The 15998-nt window shown below is 38.8% G+C and overlaps 1 protein-coding gene across 1 annotated transcript in view; it reads left to right on the forward strand.

Annotated features, from left to right (window-relative positions):
• Nucleotides 1-5466: 5466 nt before the first annotated feature.
• The window catches only part of BMT2 (base methyltransferase of 25S rRNA 2 homolog), a 32536-nt gene continuing 22004 nt past the window's right edge, over nt 5467-15998 (forward strand). Inside the window, exon 1 of the mRNA XM_066319001.1 lies at nt 5467-5663. Within this exon, the coding sequence (XP_066175098.1) occupies nt 5513-5663 (151 nt within the window). The 5' untranslated portion in view covers nt 5467-5512. The remainder of the gene's footprint in view (nt 5664-15998) is intronic.

Raw genomic sequence — 15998 nt, forward strand, 5'->3', positions numbered from 1 at the left:
TCCCAAATAAGCCACATGACAGCATTCAAGAAGCAGGAGAGATTAAAAAGAGTTGGGCAATCATTGGAACAGACAAGAACACTTTATTCATTCTAGAGATGTATTTTCTTTTGTAGGTCATATCTGAAGATACTTAAAATATCTTTTCCCATGCCCTCCCAGGACTTAGGAGGGGAAAGGAGAAAAGTGAAATGACACAGCATATCCTGATCTATACACAGCATCATAGAAATAGATTATTCCTCACAAATTTATTTCTTTCCCTGATTCAAAACTTCACATGCACCTTAGCCTTTCTCTGTATTCTTTCTCTGTATTTCTCTGTAGCCTTTCTCTGGTAATTCTTAGCATACACTACTCCAATCAGACTTTGAGGTCATGTTAGTTTATGAGTCAGGCTATCATACCTGCAGCACAAGATTACTGGAACTGCAGTATTTCCCAAGTTGAAAATGACCCACTGTACAGCCATGTTGTTGTTGAGAGGGACTAGAGTTATACACACTTGACCCCTACAGGAAGGCTGGAATTTTAATCCCAAAAATTGAGAACATCTTTAAGACTATCAGGTTACAGACATTATTTGCAGATACACAAATAATGAAACATAGAAGTTTTTCTACTAGTACCAAACTTCCTTAAACTTACTGTGTCTGAATTGATTACACAGCAAGTTTATATATAGCAGCTGACAGAAACATGAACCAGTGCTAAAACCACAGACTATTTTGACTGACATTGGAAGAAAACCAGTTAGACCTGCTGGATGTTTTGACATCTCTTGCTAAATCAAAGTGATTTTATGAGTTAATCTTTCATGGCAGCAAGAAATCAGCTAAGATGAAACTTGATCTAGGAAGAGTGGCTAGTGGTCTTTGTTAAAGCTATCATGATATTGACTCTTGTCATTGAATAATTCATACATTCCAAATAACAGGGGAATGTTCTCAGACTAAAATATATTTTAAATAACCCCAGATTTTTAAGAGAAATCAGGATTGATTTTCAAAAAATTCTGTCTATATTTAATGATCTTTGCTACAAGTGTGTTAAGTATGGTTGTGACACTCATGTTGCAAAGAAGTTGCAATGAATACAGCAATTATTAGAAAGTGCACTGTCTGTTCTCAGCATTTAAGGCTTGCTTTACTTTCTACCCATGCACATAATGTCCAGGATAATTTAGGTATAAAGTGCTTTGCTGCTTTTCAGTAAGTATTTCAGTAGTTCCCTGAAATGTAATTCCCACTTTACTAGAAGTCATAGTCTGAAGGGATTTAAAAATTCTTAACCTTTTCCTCCTGTGTCAAAAGAAACAGCTCCTGTCCATGGACAGACACAGATGGTACCTCTTGGCCAGAATGAAGGTAGAGAATGTACTGTTTATCAGAAATGCTGGCTGCTGTTAAAATTATTCCTTCCATTTTGCAACACAAGTAGAAGACACAATTTCAATAAATACAATCTTTTATAAGTATCTAATTCTCATGATCTTAAAGATACTTAATTAGATTCCACAATAAGTCCCTATGTGCAAAGTATTTTAAGCCTTCTACAAGCTGGGTGTCACTCCCTACTTGAGAAGCAACTTTAATTTGTCTTGCAGTAGAAAAATCCTCTGTTTTCCAAAAGCAAAATGTTATTTATGTAAATATTAGGACTTCAGATGCAAACCAAAGTCAATAACAAGTCTATTTTTTCCACTAAAATACACAGGGGACTACTGGTGTGTACTTACTTTTAAAGGTGTTAGTCTCCAGAAATGTAATCCAAGATCCGTAGTTATAAAATTATTGTTATGGGGTAGAAGTTTTAATTACTATGTAACTTTAATTACCAAATTACTGGAGTGTGTAGTCTGGAGAATGTAATAATGGACTAACTCTAAATAACCGCATCAATGCGAATTCAGGGATGTGACTCCCACTTTTTAAACCAAATTACCTTACTTTCATGGTTTATAAGACTCCACAGCTAATGGAGAAGAAAATCTTAATTTCAACCCAAATACTCCACTGCTGCCTGTCTGCCATTTAGATACATATAGCAAAACCATTTTCCACATCTAACAAAGAACATTTCATTCCTTTTAAAATCACCACCGTGTTTCAGTGTTCCATTAAAACAATTACACGTTTTTGGTAATATTTTTGCAGATTACATTGCATTAGAGACTCTTATGATGATGTCATCACTGGACAGATTCTTCTTTTTGATGTCCTTTTTTCAGTTCTTTTTCAAACAATTAGCATCTTTAAGATAGAAGAGATGAAGAGGTTGAGAAGACTTGATTGTCAAAACTGCCACTGAAAAAGATGGAAGCAAAGTGTTGCTGATTCGCAGCTCACAATGTTTTTATGTTACTTTTCCTCCACATTTTCACTGGGAGAAAGACTGAAAATATAGGCTGCTGTCACCATTCCCTCAGGAAGGAAGAGCACTTCCACTTCATACCATCTCATAGTGAAGATGTGGTTCAGATCCCTGTGGGCGGAGTAGAGATCTGAACTGGTTTTCCCACATCCTCAGTGAATGTTCCAGCCACACGAGTACTGGAAAGTGCTGCCATTGTTTGTCCTCCCAGTCTGTGAACCAAGACTTTTGATTCCAATGCTATTCATGAAACGTGATGGACATTAAAATATTCCAGGAATGTCACAAGAAACTATTCTAGTCTTCCCTAAATTGGCTTTTTAAAATTAGTTTATTTATTTAGAAAGTAACTAATACATAGAGGATCATTCATCCATTATCTACATTCAAGGCAGTAAGTCCAGCTGCTCAAAACTATTCTTTCCCAGAGAGGGAAACTCCATCACCCCTATCAGGACACGAGTAGTTTATTGCTTTTATCCCCTTGGAGTAAGTGCATGCATCTTTATTGCTCATTCTATTTTTATGCCTCAGGGACAAACATATTTATGTCTTCCTGAAATGTGTCCAAGGAATGTACAGAGCACACATGCTTTTTTCTCCACCTTGACAGAGCACTGGGTCATCAGTTCCATGAGGCTTTAGAGAACCAGTCCTGCTTTAATTGCCCACTCCACTGCCCACCAGTATCTCCACGCAGCGCTCTGCAGAAGCACCTCCTTCAATTAGTCTGCATTTGAAGCCTGTCACTGGGATCCAACTCCCATCACATATTCCAGGGAAAATATCTGTGTGTCCTGTGAGTATAATGTCTCTTTGTCAAATATTTTTTAACTTTCATGGCTGGAAAGACTTGACATCTGAAAAATGCTCCCTACTTGCTTATTGAAACTAAACTACTGTGTTACTTCATTGTGATAAATTAAAACTACTTTGTATTTAAAACCACTTGGCTAGTTTTAGAAAGAAATCCTGAGAACCAAAAAACCAACAGTGATAACATAATTCAAGTAACTTATTATTCTGAGAGAGTATATTTCACATAAGTGTAATTTCACCCCGGTTTTCCAATTCTACAATTAGCTTTCCGATTTTCCAAATCACAGACACACTCATATTTTGACTGTGTAACCTACACTTCTGAGTCTGGAGGCTCATGACTGGGAATGTCGATGCCACGGCAGTATTTGTCAGGCGTCCTCCAAATGCCTCCATCTCTCCTCTGTCACCCTGATACTCCTAAGCCTTCCAAGATGCCTCCCCCAGTGCTCTCCTAGTACGATGCCACACACAGAACACTGGCTCATGCTTTTCCTCCTCAGTCTGCGCCTTCCCAAATCCTACACAATGTTATAATGAAAAGAACATTAACCACCATGTAGGCTTCCTTTTAACTGAAATGTTCCTAGCAATTATCACTGTAATCTCTTTTTGCACAATTGTAATCCTCCTTAGATGGACTAGCATATAAAACTAGAAATAAAAATATTTCAAAAAGATATAATTAACCCCAGAATAAAGTTTTATTTCTTATTCAGATTTAACTCCCTGAACTAGTTTGGTGAGTATGGAATACAATAATTCACACTAGAAGATGACTCTTGGATGTTTTCCAAGTCAAAGTAAAAATAATATACACTGGTATGTTTTTTTTTCATTAACACATGATCAGTTATTTCAGTTTCAGTACTTAAAGGAAAATGTAACTACAGGAAAAACTCAGTCACTACATTGAATTTTTCTTTCTTAATGCTGATGTTAGTAGCAAAAATTTATTTTCTCCATCCATTATTTTCCTGTATTCTGAGGGGAAAAAACGCACACAACAAAACAAAATGGAAATACTCTGAAAATAAAATACGAAATAACACATACATACTGACAAAAGATCCAAAATACAATCAAGTAGTTTAAACACTCTCTAGAAAATATCAGCACAGGAAGAATTGGACCTTTGAGCATTATGCGGGCACTTCAAAGGGATGGGTGAGATCAGTACTTGTCGACCTCACTCAGAGGGAGTGAAAAAGGAATGACTTTGCAGTCAGTAGTAATGAAAACCTTTTCTTTCGACATTAGAGTTTTGCCTTGAGAACTGAACCTTCAAAACAATTCTACCAGAAAAGCAGAAAACCACAGTGCTCTGTGATCAGCTGTTTTTTCTGGGCAGGATCATCATGGTGCTGATAAGAACCTGTTATACATCCCACCGCACAAAGTCATATGTCACAGACTTCTCATCAGGATGAAATCTCAAGCCTACTGCCAGATTTGTCACAGATTTAATTGTAGCTGCAACAACCCCCTTAGTGTTTTTTAATATCTTCAAAGAAGACGATTAGCGGCTTCTGGCCACGTCAAACAAGCAGCTTCATGGCATATTTCTCTCCCATGATCTCGTAGGGGTTTTGTCTCTCCCACTTCTAACAATTACTAACAGAGAACCGAAGTGCTTTGGATTTGGGGGAAGGCTGAGACCGGGCACAGATGCGCTCGCTGTAAGGGGCAGATTTGCTGGCTGCAGGTGCTCCCGCAGGGCGTTTCCACCCAAATAAATGGCGGGAGCTGGCCTATGCACAGAAACGGGCCCAGCAGCTGCACGAAGACACAAAAAAGCCGAACAAAACTTACGCTCTTCAAACGCCCGCGCCCACACCACGGACACGAAGCCGCCCGTGTTTGCTCGAGTGTGTTCTGAATTCAGTTTTTTTCCTCAAGGTCCTTTGTAGGTGGGGAATGGGTTTAGCCACCCTGGGTCACACGGACTCCCAGCCGGCTGTTTTACGGGGGTCTCTTGGGAAGGCCGTGCCCTGGGGTAACCCATACAAGCTACCGTGGAAGTCTCGCTGCCCCGGCCACTTGGTGTGTTTTCCGCCTCACTGTCTTGCTAAGCACCGCGGGGCGACCAGCTCCAGAGGCGCGGCGTGGGGAGTTCGGCCGGCACTAACCCTCCCCACAGCCCGGCCCGCTGTCCCCGGGGCTCCGGGACGGGGCGCGGCCCCGCGGCGGCGGCGCGCGGACTCCAAGTCCCGGCAGCCCGCGCGGCGGGGGCGGCGCGCGCAGTCCCGCCCGGCGCAGCCCCGGCACGGCGCGCGCCTCCCCCTGGGCCGGGCGGTGCGCGGCGAGCAGCGGGAACACCATGGAGGCCGCTCCGCAGCCCCGGCCCCGGCCCGGCGGGGCCGCCGCCGCCCCGCCGCCGCCCCCGGAGCAGGAGCGGAAGCTGGAGCAGGAGAAGCTGTCGGGGGTGGTAAAGAGCGTCCACCGGCGGCTGCGCAAGAAATACCGGGAAGGTAACGCGGGGGAGGGAGCCGCCCCGGCCGGGCCGCCCCGCTGCCCTCGCCGGCAGCGGATGCGGGTGGCCCCGCGGGCGGGCGGCGGGCCGGCCCGGTGCCTCCGGCCGCTGCCGAGGGGGTGTGTCGGAGGAGGGCGGCCGGGAGCAGCTCCGCGCTCGCTTCCTGCTCCTCCCCGGGAGACCGGGGTCGCCGCTGCCGTCGGCTGCCCGCAGCCCCGCCGAAGGCACCGGGGGGCTCTGCCGGGCTTGTGCCGATTTCCTGCAGCTGTTGGCAGCGGAGCCCCGTTCCTGGCTGAGGAGGGAGCTTCCTGGCCCTATAGCAGGGTTTTGTGAACTGCTGATCTGCAAGCGTGAGGACGGTAGATAATGAATGCCAGAAGAGATTGAATGGTGATCTGGAAAGGCGCAGGTCTTTGTGAATTGTTTGTGCCTCCTGTCTTTCATTCGTAGTGCAGTAGTTCAGGAAGGAGCGCTAACTGAAGGGGTTGGGGTAAAGCTGTTGCAATTACTCATAGTCTTTAAAAAGTCTACTTTGTCATCAGTATTAATGCCCTTATGCAAGGTTTTATGGGTGGTATTGGAATGCTTTAGAACCTTGGTGAAATGCTAGCACAGGTTGCAGAAAATTCATCCATCCATTCTTTTAGTGAGCCCACAGCTCACCTCCAAAACAACACACATGAAATGGGAGCTCTTCCTCTTGTAGGCACAAGTTCTTGCCTCTCCTCTGTGTTTGCATATGACACTTCTGTTAAAGAAACAAGGTCATCCTGCCTTCTGGACTCCCAAAATCTCCCTTGGAACCAGTTCGTGGGATTTGGGCACAAATACTGGCTGATCAAAAGTCACTGTTTACTTTGGCCTTGGCAAGGCAAAACTTAAGGGAGGATCTTCCTTCTTCACTCCAATGTTGGAAGAATGAACATAGTATGTTTAAACATTCAAATCCTGGCAAAGGAGTCCAACTTTTAGCAGTACACGTTTCTGTGTTATTTCAGAGCACCTGCTGATTAAGACAGACAAAGATTGGCTTTGTTAACTTTTTTTAAAGTGAGCAATCTCTGTGGCAACTGATTTTTTTTTAGATGAGACCCTAAATAAGGAGGAAGTTTCTGTAAGCCTGCTTCTTAGCAAAAAAGCAAGTTCGTGCTCAAGGGTAAGTTGTGTGTAGCTGGTTATGTGAAAGAGCCAACAGCTCTTTTCATTTACTTCCTGTGGCTTGTAAATCATGCGTTAGTGAAAGCTTTACAGTGATTTTTCTAGTCACTGCAAAGTAGCAACATGATACATCATTTAATTGAGAGAGTTAAAACCAAATAATTCATCACGTCTATGCAACAAGAAGAGCTCTACCCCATTACCTACTCATCCAATAGTAGGTGGTCCTTACAGGTTACTAGTGCTTAGTAGGCAGTAGTACTTCCTAGGTTAGGTTCTTTCAGCTTAAGAATTTTAGGTTTGGAGTCTTTTCTACCTACATCTGTTTTTGCTTCTAAAGGCAGACTTGAGAATCTCATTCTTAAATGTCTTTAATGTCATTCTGAAATTGTAATACCAGGACATTTTTCATCTCTGAAAGGTCCTTCCTTGGAACTTTTTTTCCTAATACCTAGTGATACTGACTGGCAAGTATATTACCCTGACAAAATTAAAATTGACAGTTTGTTAAACAGAAGTAAAAAATCAGAAAATCATCTCTAATTTCACTGCACAATTTGAATTATGACTTGAGTATGGAAAAGCAGACAGCAAAATCATTTCATCCTTGCTTATGTGTTTACAGCTTTTTACACAGGGAAAGCCTCTTGACTCCACAATTCAGTGCTCTCACCTCCATATGAATCAGAAACATTATTCTGTATTATTTTGCATTCTTGTATTGTCCTTTTTTCTTTTTTTTTTTTTCTACCCTGCCTCCTCTCATGTTTTACTAAAGTTCTATGAAGCTAGTTTCCATTTTGTGTAAATAAGCAAACAGTACTAAAATTGCTGTTGCTTGGGCTTCGGTGCTTTGTCTTTGGAAGCCAAAGTAGAATCCCATATTAGTAGAATCCCATAATTTTGTTGTTAGATGAAAAATCATGTTCATTATCCTGAAACTATATGGTTATTTCATACAGGGTAGATAAGTCTAAGAAGGCCTTTGGTATTGTAATATGATCCTAAGTTACTGTCTTCTGTTAGAAGTGTTGAAAGGAAATAGATGCATCCTTGAGACACTGAGATACATGTTGATAGATTTCATTTGGACTTGATTTTAATAAGCTGATTTCTTTGCTAATTCATTTGTCTTGCTGACATTGTCAAAGTCTGTGTTTTAATGGGTAACTGTAACAGGCAAGCCAGTATATTGTCTGAGTTGCTTATAACTGCACCATTGTTATATTTTCATTTCATTTTCTGCAATTGTTCCCCTCTTTTTTGAAGATAAGCCAGTAAAAAAGTGACAATATGCTCCAAAATTGCAAGCCAACATGTTTTTGAAGAAGTTGCATACTTGTCAGAAGTGCAAGAGCAATATTTCTTAACTAGGGAAGCATTGCAGCAAAACTTTTGCAGTTACTAGGGAATTACTAGAATAAAGTTTAGTGATCATGTCATGTAAAGGGTTTGATTTTGATTTTTTTTTCCTGGTGAAAAACTGTAATTCTGGAGATTTATTAAAGTTGAACCTTGGCTTATTTTTTAATTTCTGTACTTACTGAATCACTTATACTTGTAAATATGGTGCATGGATTTTATATGTAGTTCTGTACTCTGCCTCATGTCATATCATATCCCCATGCCATTCATGACAAGCATTTACTATCTTTTAAATGATGCAGCTGAGATGCTTTTAAGTTTGTACTGAAGTGCATTTTTTTTTTTTTTATTTAAATTTCTTTAGTTTTTTGCTGTGTGACTAGAACTTACCTTTTCTATTGTTTGGATATTACCAGTATGACTTATAGTGGGAATATTTAAATTTTTTTCTCCTTTTTTATCTCCTTTTTATCCTTTGTTTCCTTCTCTTCCCCTTCCCTTATCTTAGCCTCTCTGTTGTTAATAAGAAAATAAAGGGAAGCATGTCATCATAAATACCATGGCAGATTTGGTATTTTGAAATTTTAGGCTGGGTTTTTTTTCTACTGTGGGTCCTGCAGTACTATTCTATGTGATATTCTGAAATTATTTAGTGAAAATAGCAAATGAGTGTAGGTTTTAAATTAAAGTGATTGGTTCTTGTCCACACTGAGTGAATGTCTCAACTAAATCAGCTAACCATTAAGAATTGTTTCAGGCTACTTTTAGGTAGTGACAGAGAAGGAGTACCTCTGTAATGGTTCCAAAAAATGCACATGATTTCTGAGGTTAGCCTATAAGCTTTCTCATCATAAAGAAAACTTTAAGTGAGAATAACTCAGAGATGTAACATGTTCACTTAGAAGTCTCTCTCATTAGTATAAAGCTCATGGGTTTTTTTTTAATTTTATTCCTGCTTCATGTTCACATGGAGTCATTTAATCTTAATTATTTTACACACCACAGTAAAATCCAACAGCTGAAATTGCTCTCAAATAGTGAGTTTTTATTCACTTATCAGAAATTTCAGGGTGGTTCTGGATGCTTGACACAAGCACTTCAAAAGTACAGAAATTGGGGGTTTTTGTGATGTCTGAATTTCTGTCACTACATAGAGACGGGGAGAAAAACAGTGTCTGATTTAGTTGCTTCCTGCTGGTTCTGTTGCTTGGTACCCCACAGGTGACCCCAAGTTTTACAGAGCTTTCCTCTGCATCTTTTGAGCACCCACAGCCATGAACTGGAGCATGTTCTATGGGTTGCATATAGGCATGGATGTTTCATATGCTGCCTGTAGGCTGATGCACGTGTTGAGCCTGACAGACAGACCTGTAAAAGCAGATTTAGTGGTTCCTAAGGAACTATGCAAGATCTACCGAACATCTGCTATGTGATGTATGTTTGTTTGCTTCCAATTGCTTGTACTAACCAAACAGATTTAATTTTTACTGGGATAAAAAGCCCTTCCCCTGATACAGAGGCATCCTGTTTCTCTCTCGGTTGTTGATTACTTTTGTAGTCATGCAGAGCTGTGTTTATCAAGGAAACATTTTCTCTGTAGCATGACCCTCAGTTATAGATGGTTTTGTGTATACTTTGAAAGATGATTTACAAGACTACTTTTCACTTAAAATCCTGCAGTAAGTACAAGTGGAAAAATTGCCGAGGTATCTGTAAAGCTATTTTATGAAATGTTTTCCTGTGTGTTTACTAAAACAGCTCGTTTCTTCTAGCATATGCCTTCTAAGGCTCTTGAGGCTTGGAGAGTCATACAGAATTTTTTTTTGTCCTGTTACTAGTTACCACATCACAGAAGCTGACAAAACCATTTCTAGGTGGCAGTTTGATTCCTTAAAAGAAATATTACTTGAAACTTAAAAGAAAAGGAACTTTTTTAAAGGTTTTCTCAGAAAATCAGAGAAAATTTACAGGACCCTGCCTAATGATGATAAGCAACCCAAGTAGGTAAGTGATTTGGACAAAGGGTTGTTCTGAGTGAGCTCTGTTGTTTCATGGTCTCTTTGTCTCATGTTTTTCATGAAAAACTGAGAGAGCTTAAATTCTTCCTAATGTGAAACAGGAAACATTTTGAAATGGTGTCATTTTTCACAGGACAGGAAAAACTTTGTCACTGAACTCTACACGATAAGTTGTTACTGCTTTTTGTTAAATATAACTGGTTTACAGTAGAAATAAACTCAAGTTTTCAATATATTAATTTCTTGTAAGAGTAAGACATTTTGTAATACTAACTGTTGCATTTTCCAGCAATACAAACTAGATTTTATTTAATTAAAATTGTTGCTAGTTTATGACATGAGCTTTAAGGTATGATTGCCCTCACAGTTTGCACACCACAGTTTTGCAACAAGGCTTTCATTAGAAATCACATAAAATTTACATTTTGGAGAATTTAATTTTTGCCATCATTTAGTTAGCCTGTAAATTTGAAAATGTACTGAGTACTGCATGGGCTTGTACTCACTGAACAAAGAGGTCCATGTCACCCTCCCTGCTCCTTTGTTGCCCTGGCAGGAAAGATGGTGTTCCTGTTACAGGGTCAGCATATAAAATATGTACCTGTGCATGTACTTCTAAGTTTTGCTCCTGCATTTGCAAAAATTACCAAAATCAGAAGTTTCTGTTCACATACTCATCTCTGTGTTGGTTGTGTTAAGGTACAGCACATAGTCCATCCCAGAAAGTCGGGTATGGGAAGGAGGAGAGGAATGAAGTTTCCAGTAGAGTAGGTCCAACACCTGGGGGCAGTAATTGCTTAAACTGTCACATACATGCTGTTCATGTGACAGCCAGCAGAGATTTACAGCATATCAGAGACACAAATTATTCTTCAGAGTGATCTAAGCTGACCCCCAGTAGATGCTGAAATATCAGTCAGTTGGGTCCTCAGAGTCTGTTTCGTGTTAACAGATGAGTAAGAACTTTACCTGGGAGATTAGATGTGGAAATCCACATTTGGTCGAGTGAATTCTTTCCATGTAAGTTGAAGGATAGAACACTGATACTGAGATAGAGAAAATTAGATTCTTGCACTTGATTTTTTTAAAAAATATTTTATTCTAGTATAGTTGAGGTAACTCCTATGAAATGTGAAGCAAATACTAGTCAGATATGAGAAGGAAAGTATTAACTCTGATTGCTTGAACTTTGTCCAAGTTGAAGTTCATGTTCTGTTTATAGACATGTAAAATTGAAAAACAGAGAAGCCAAAAATACCTAATGTCGTTTGCAAGGAATGCTTAATATGCTTTTAGTAAGACAGATGTTTGCTAAGTTTATCTTGTATGCAATGAAAATAATGAATGTCATAATATTTGCTGATATTCCTCATGTAATTAATTTTTCTTATCACTGCCACAGCATCCATACATCAGTAGTACAGCTAAATTTCAACTCACAGTGTTAATGAGGATTTTGTCAGATATTCATAGGAATTTGATTTCAGCTTTAGCCTAGTAAACAATGTAGGACTGCTTTCCTGATTTACTGTTTAGCATGTACGAAACCTAGTTTACTCTTTCCAGCAAGTGAGAGGTGATCTTAAGAGATTGAAAATGAGATGGAGTCTTTTCATTTTGCACTGCTGTGATATCAATAAACAAACCCTCAAAAGTCTTGCTAGGCGTTGCTGTGGCCAGCAGCTGGTCATCTGAAGTTATCCAGCATTGTCATGGACACTTGTTAATTGTGGGGATAGGTTTCCTATTTACAGTAAATAATATTTATTAATTTTTTAAGGTAGTGTTAATATTGTGTAAATACTAACATGTCAGTTTTGGTTTTGCCTTTTGTTGTTAGTCAATATATTGAGGTTATTTTCTCTCCTACCAGAGCCATCAAAGTTCTGGTAGAGGAGAAAATAGGAAGGCAATGTGTTGTTAAGTGAAGGTATTGAAAAGGGAGTGGATTGAATCTGGTTTTCTACATCACAAAGTTATTCCATTATGTAGAAGACTTCAAACCCTTAAACACTTGGGGATGGGTTGTAGTGGGTTGGGGCATTTTGGGAGTTTGGTTTTTGTTGTTGTTTTTGTTTGGTTCTTTGTTGTGGTGTTTTTTCCAATTAGAGCTACCTTGAATTGAGAAAATTTTAGTTTGCCAGAAGGAAACAATGGCAGTACTAACCTCCCTTTTCCTGGAGTGTTTTTTGTTTGGTTTTTGGGGGGTTGTTTTGGTGGGGGTTTTTTTTGTTTGTTTGGGGGTGGTTTTTTTAGATTATTATTACTTTTTAATTTCTTTTTGTGGAGGAAGTTGTTGCTTAAGATCTAAACCTGCATTTACGTGTACCTGAAGACTTAAAAGCACGTGTCAGTGTCAGTTAACTTTTGATATGCAAGGTCTTGTTTCATGATGGATTAAGTATTCTGTAGTCAGTTTTGAGATTGTCAGTGATGATTGCACTGTTTTTCTAAAGAGCACCAGTGGACTTAAGGAAAATAGTAATTACAAATCTCTTCTTGTGGATACAGATAGTAGTTTTATGACTCTATGTGACAACTGTTGTTGCTTGATAAAACAGAATTACTCAAATCAGTTGTTTTGGGTTTCATCCCATTAAAAAAAAAATACTGTCTTTGGCAGAACTGAGCTCTATTTCTTTTATATTACAGAAGATTATGTTTTCTTAAAATACCAGTTGTCATTATTTGTTCTGTCATAAGTTGAAGAAAAACAGCATATTTTTTGTTTATTTTATAAGCATTCCTTAAATGACAGTTCAATTTAACACTCACAAATAAATGCCTTTTTAAAATAAAATATTTTTTAAATGAGATGAAAGAAAGCTGGTTTTTTTGTTGTTTTTGTTGTTAATAACAGACTACCTGGAGAGAAGAATTATGTTGTAGGTTTGTCTCACCAAGAATGGCAAACCTGATCTTCTCATGCTTCTTACTAATTCTGTATGAGTATTCTCTATTAAAAATGTTTTCAGTTGCTGAAAGTTACAGCTAACATTTAGTCTCTATTGCTGTTGCCCACAGTTAAAATTATTTTGTAATTAGGATCATTTAAAAATAACTTCTGCGTGCCTGACCTGTTCTCTCTGTGACAGTATTTGGCAACTGCTGATTAAGTCTGTGGTTGAGTTCAGGTTATGACTTGGCTATTCCGTGGGCAATATTAATGTGGGTGGAAATTACTTAGAAGGATTCATCTGTTCTAGGTAAGTAGTATTGGATTTTTGTTACTGTAAAGTCTGTCTTAGGAAGAACGTGTTGATCTGTTATTTGTTCAGTGACAGAATTCTAGGAAGCAGTGGGTTTTGACCTTTTTTGTTTTTAAAGGAGTAGTTCATCTTCAAGGTGAAGCGTAAATAACTTATTTATTTTCTAGGTAATTCTGAATAAAATAGAACAAGCATTAAATAATTTTAGAATAGCATGAGTATAGTGGCTTGAGAGGTGTGAAACTCCTAATATGAGCTAGTTTTACTAGTCACATTTTTCAGCTGGACTTTCGTATCTGGCTCCTTGATGGAGATCTCAGGCCTGTGAAGATCTCTGAAGGTTCAGCACTCAAAAGAAGTTTTAAATTGTATAAAAGGTAATCTGTAAGCGTAGAGTAGAAGCGTTAAGTGCCTTAAACTTTATGTATGGTGTAGTCACGTGTAATAAAAGTTTAATACACAAAATCAAATATTAACTTCAAGATGTGATCAAAGATTCAAGACTTTTTTTTTCTGTTAGATTAGCCTACCACAAACTGCTATTTAATTTACAGTGTTACTGATTACTTAATAGAAGACTTTATTTCTCTATATCTCTAATATCTTATTTCTCTAGTAACTACTAGTTTAGTTGTGAAACCTTCCTACATATTTTACTGCCTATTTGGTTACATAAGCAAAAATTTATTGATTCATAAATAAATGTCTAACTCTGGAGTACAGAGTTAATGCCGTATTTGCACCTGGATTATAATGCATTGCTTGAAAAAAATAGTACACAGTAGATTATAATATACTTATTGAAAAAAATTTAGTACATAACTTTTGTGTGTTCTGGATGTCAGTTTGAAATTGAAGGATAGTCGCCGTCTCAAAGTCTAAACCGATAGGAAGGACTGTTTGCATTTTCAGCTCAATATTGGAGCGTGGTTCTGGCTTTTAAGTTCCCCATATCTAGTGTGCCTCTTTGTGTCTTCTCAAAGCTCACTATGTTAACGTATGGAGGAGAAAAACCACAGCAAAACGATGCACTGCCCTGCTACTTGCTCGAACAAAAGTAGACGCCAGACCCTTTGAAAGGCCCTGCACAGTGGTGCCAGTGCCTTAAGATGACCCATTGTCTGCAGTGGGTTGGAGCTTGTAGTCATGAAAGGGAAGAGAAATGGACATCACATCAAAATCAGTACTGACAGTGGGCCAGCAGTAGATGCTGAAACCAGAATAAGTGAAAAATGCTGCTGGAGTTGTCACTGTGTGTTTGTTTACCATTCTGTCTTACAGTGATTTTGTGGTCTAGGAGCTCCTCAGTTAGAAATCTCATCTTTAAATAAGGAGTTTGTCATGGATTTTCTTTCCATAGTTTGCTGAGCTACATGAACTTTAAGCTTAGATATACATTTTTATGAGGAAATAACTTTCTTTTTTTTTTTCTTTTAAGCTGCTCTTTCTGAATGTCTCATTCTTGGAACAGCCAGAAGTTATTCCATGTTTACCTTCCCTCAGTTGTGATCATGTGGAAGTTTGTCCTCTACTTGTTTCATCTGCCTTCTTCCTTCCTCTATTTCAGTGTTCCTCATACAAAAGCAGGGCTGTACCTGTCTCATGTAGACAATTTTTATATATTTGTATTGGTAAATGAAAATAAATCTGAAGTGCTCATAGAATTGATTTAATATAGGATATATGATGGAATTACTTTGTAATGATTTTTTCACTTTTGTTCTGCATCTTTCTCCTCATGGTCTGTATAATTCAATTTTATTTTCTTGTCAGCTCAGAGCCAAGAAGCTGTTACTGTTGTAGACAGCTCCATTGTAACCCCAAGTTCATGTCCCAGTGTGCTGGTAGTGAGCTCTGGGTCTGTTGCTGTATATCTCAATTTAAGATCCCTTATCTGTGGATGCTTTTAACCCTCATCTGACTTCCACGGAGAGATGCAAATCTGTGCCTTGTTCAGAAGGAAATCAGAGCAGCTGCTGTGAGAGCAGGATTCGGTGTTAGAAGGCATCACTACTTTGCTGTTACTAAGAGTGGGCTAGTTAAGAGCATCTGGTCTTTGCATATTTCTTCTTTCCCAATGGTCTTATTTCTTACATTTTAAGGAAAAGCAATATTTGGAGATATAATAATTGCTCTAGGATAGACCAGATGAAGTAAACAAATAAGAGAACAGTAATAAACTTCAAATTTTGTATTTGTGATATTTTCCTTCAGTCAGTGTTCGTTCATTTACTTTTTATCTTTCTAATCAGCCATGTATTCAAACAAATCTTTAGCAACTGCAAGTCATTGAAGCATTTCACAGTTGTCTGTAGCTTGCAGTAAGATTAGATTATTGTGTCAGAGACACTGTGACACTTAATCTAAGTTGCACCAGAATTAATTTGCCATTGAGAATCACTTTAAACTTAGCTAGTGCTTTCTGGCTTGATGCTGTATAGGTTCTGCACTTTGACACAAAAAACACAGGTTGCTAGGAGTTTGTATTTTGCCCCCTGTGCTGTAGGCCACTGTTGATGCCGTTTTTTGCTCTCTTTTGTCAGCAGGGTATGTTCTGTTCTGCATGTTTGTTTCTGCAGAAGG

Source organism: Sylvia atricapilla, chromosome 5 (assembly GCF_009819655.1).
Source record: "Sylvia atricapilla isolate bSylAtr1 chromosome 5, bSylAtr1.pri, whole genome shotgun sequence".
NCBI classification, from domain to species: Eukaryota; Metazoa; Chordata; class Aves; order Passeriformes; family Sylviidae; genus Sylvia; species Sylvia atricapilla.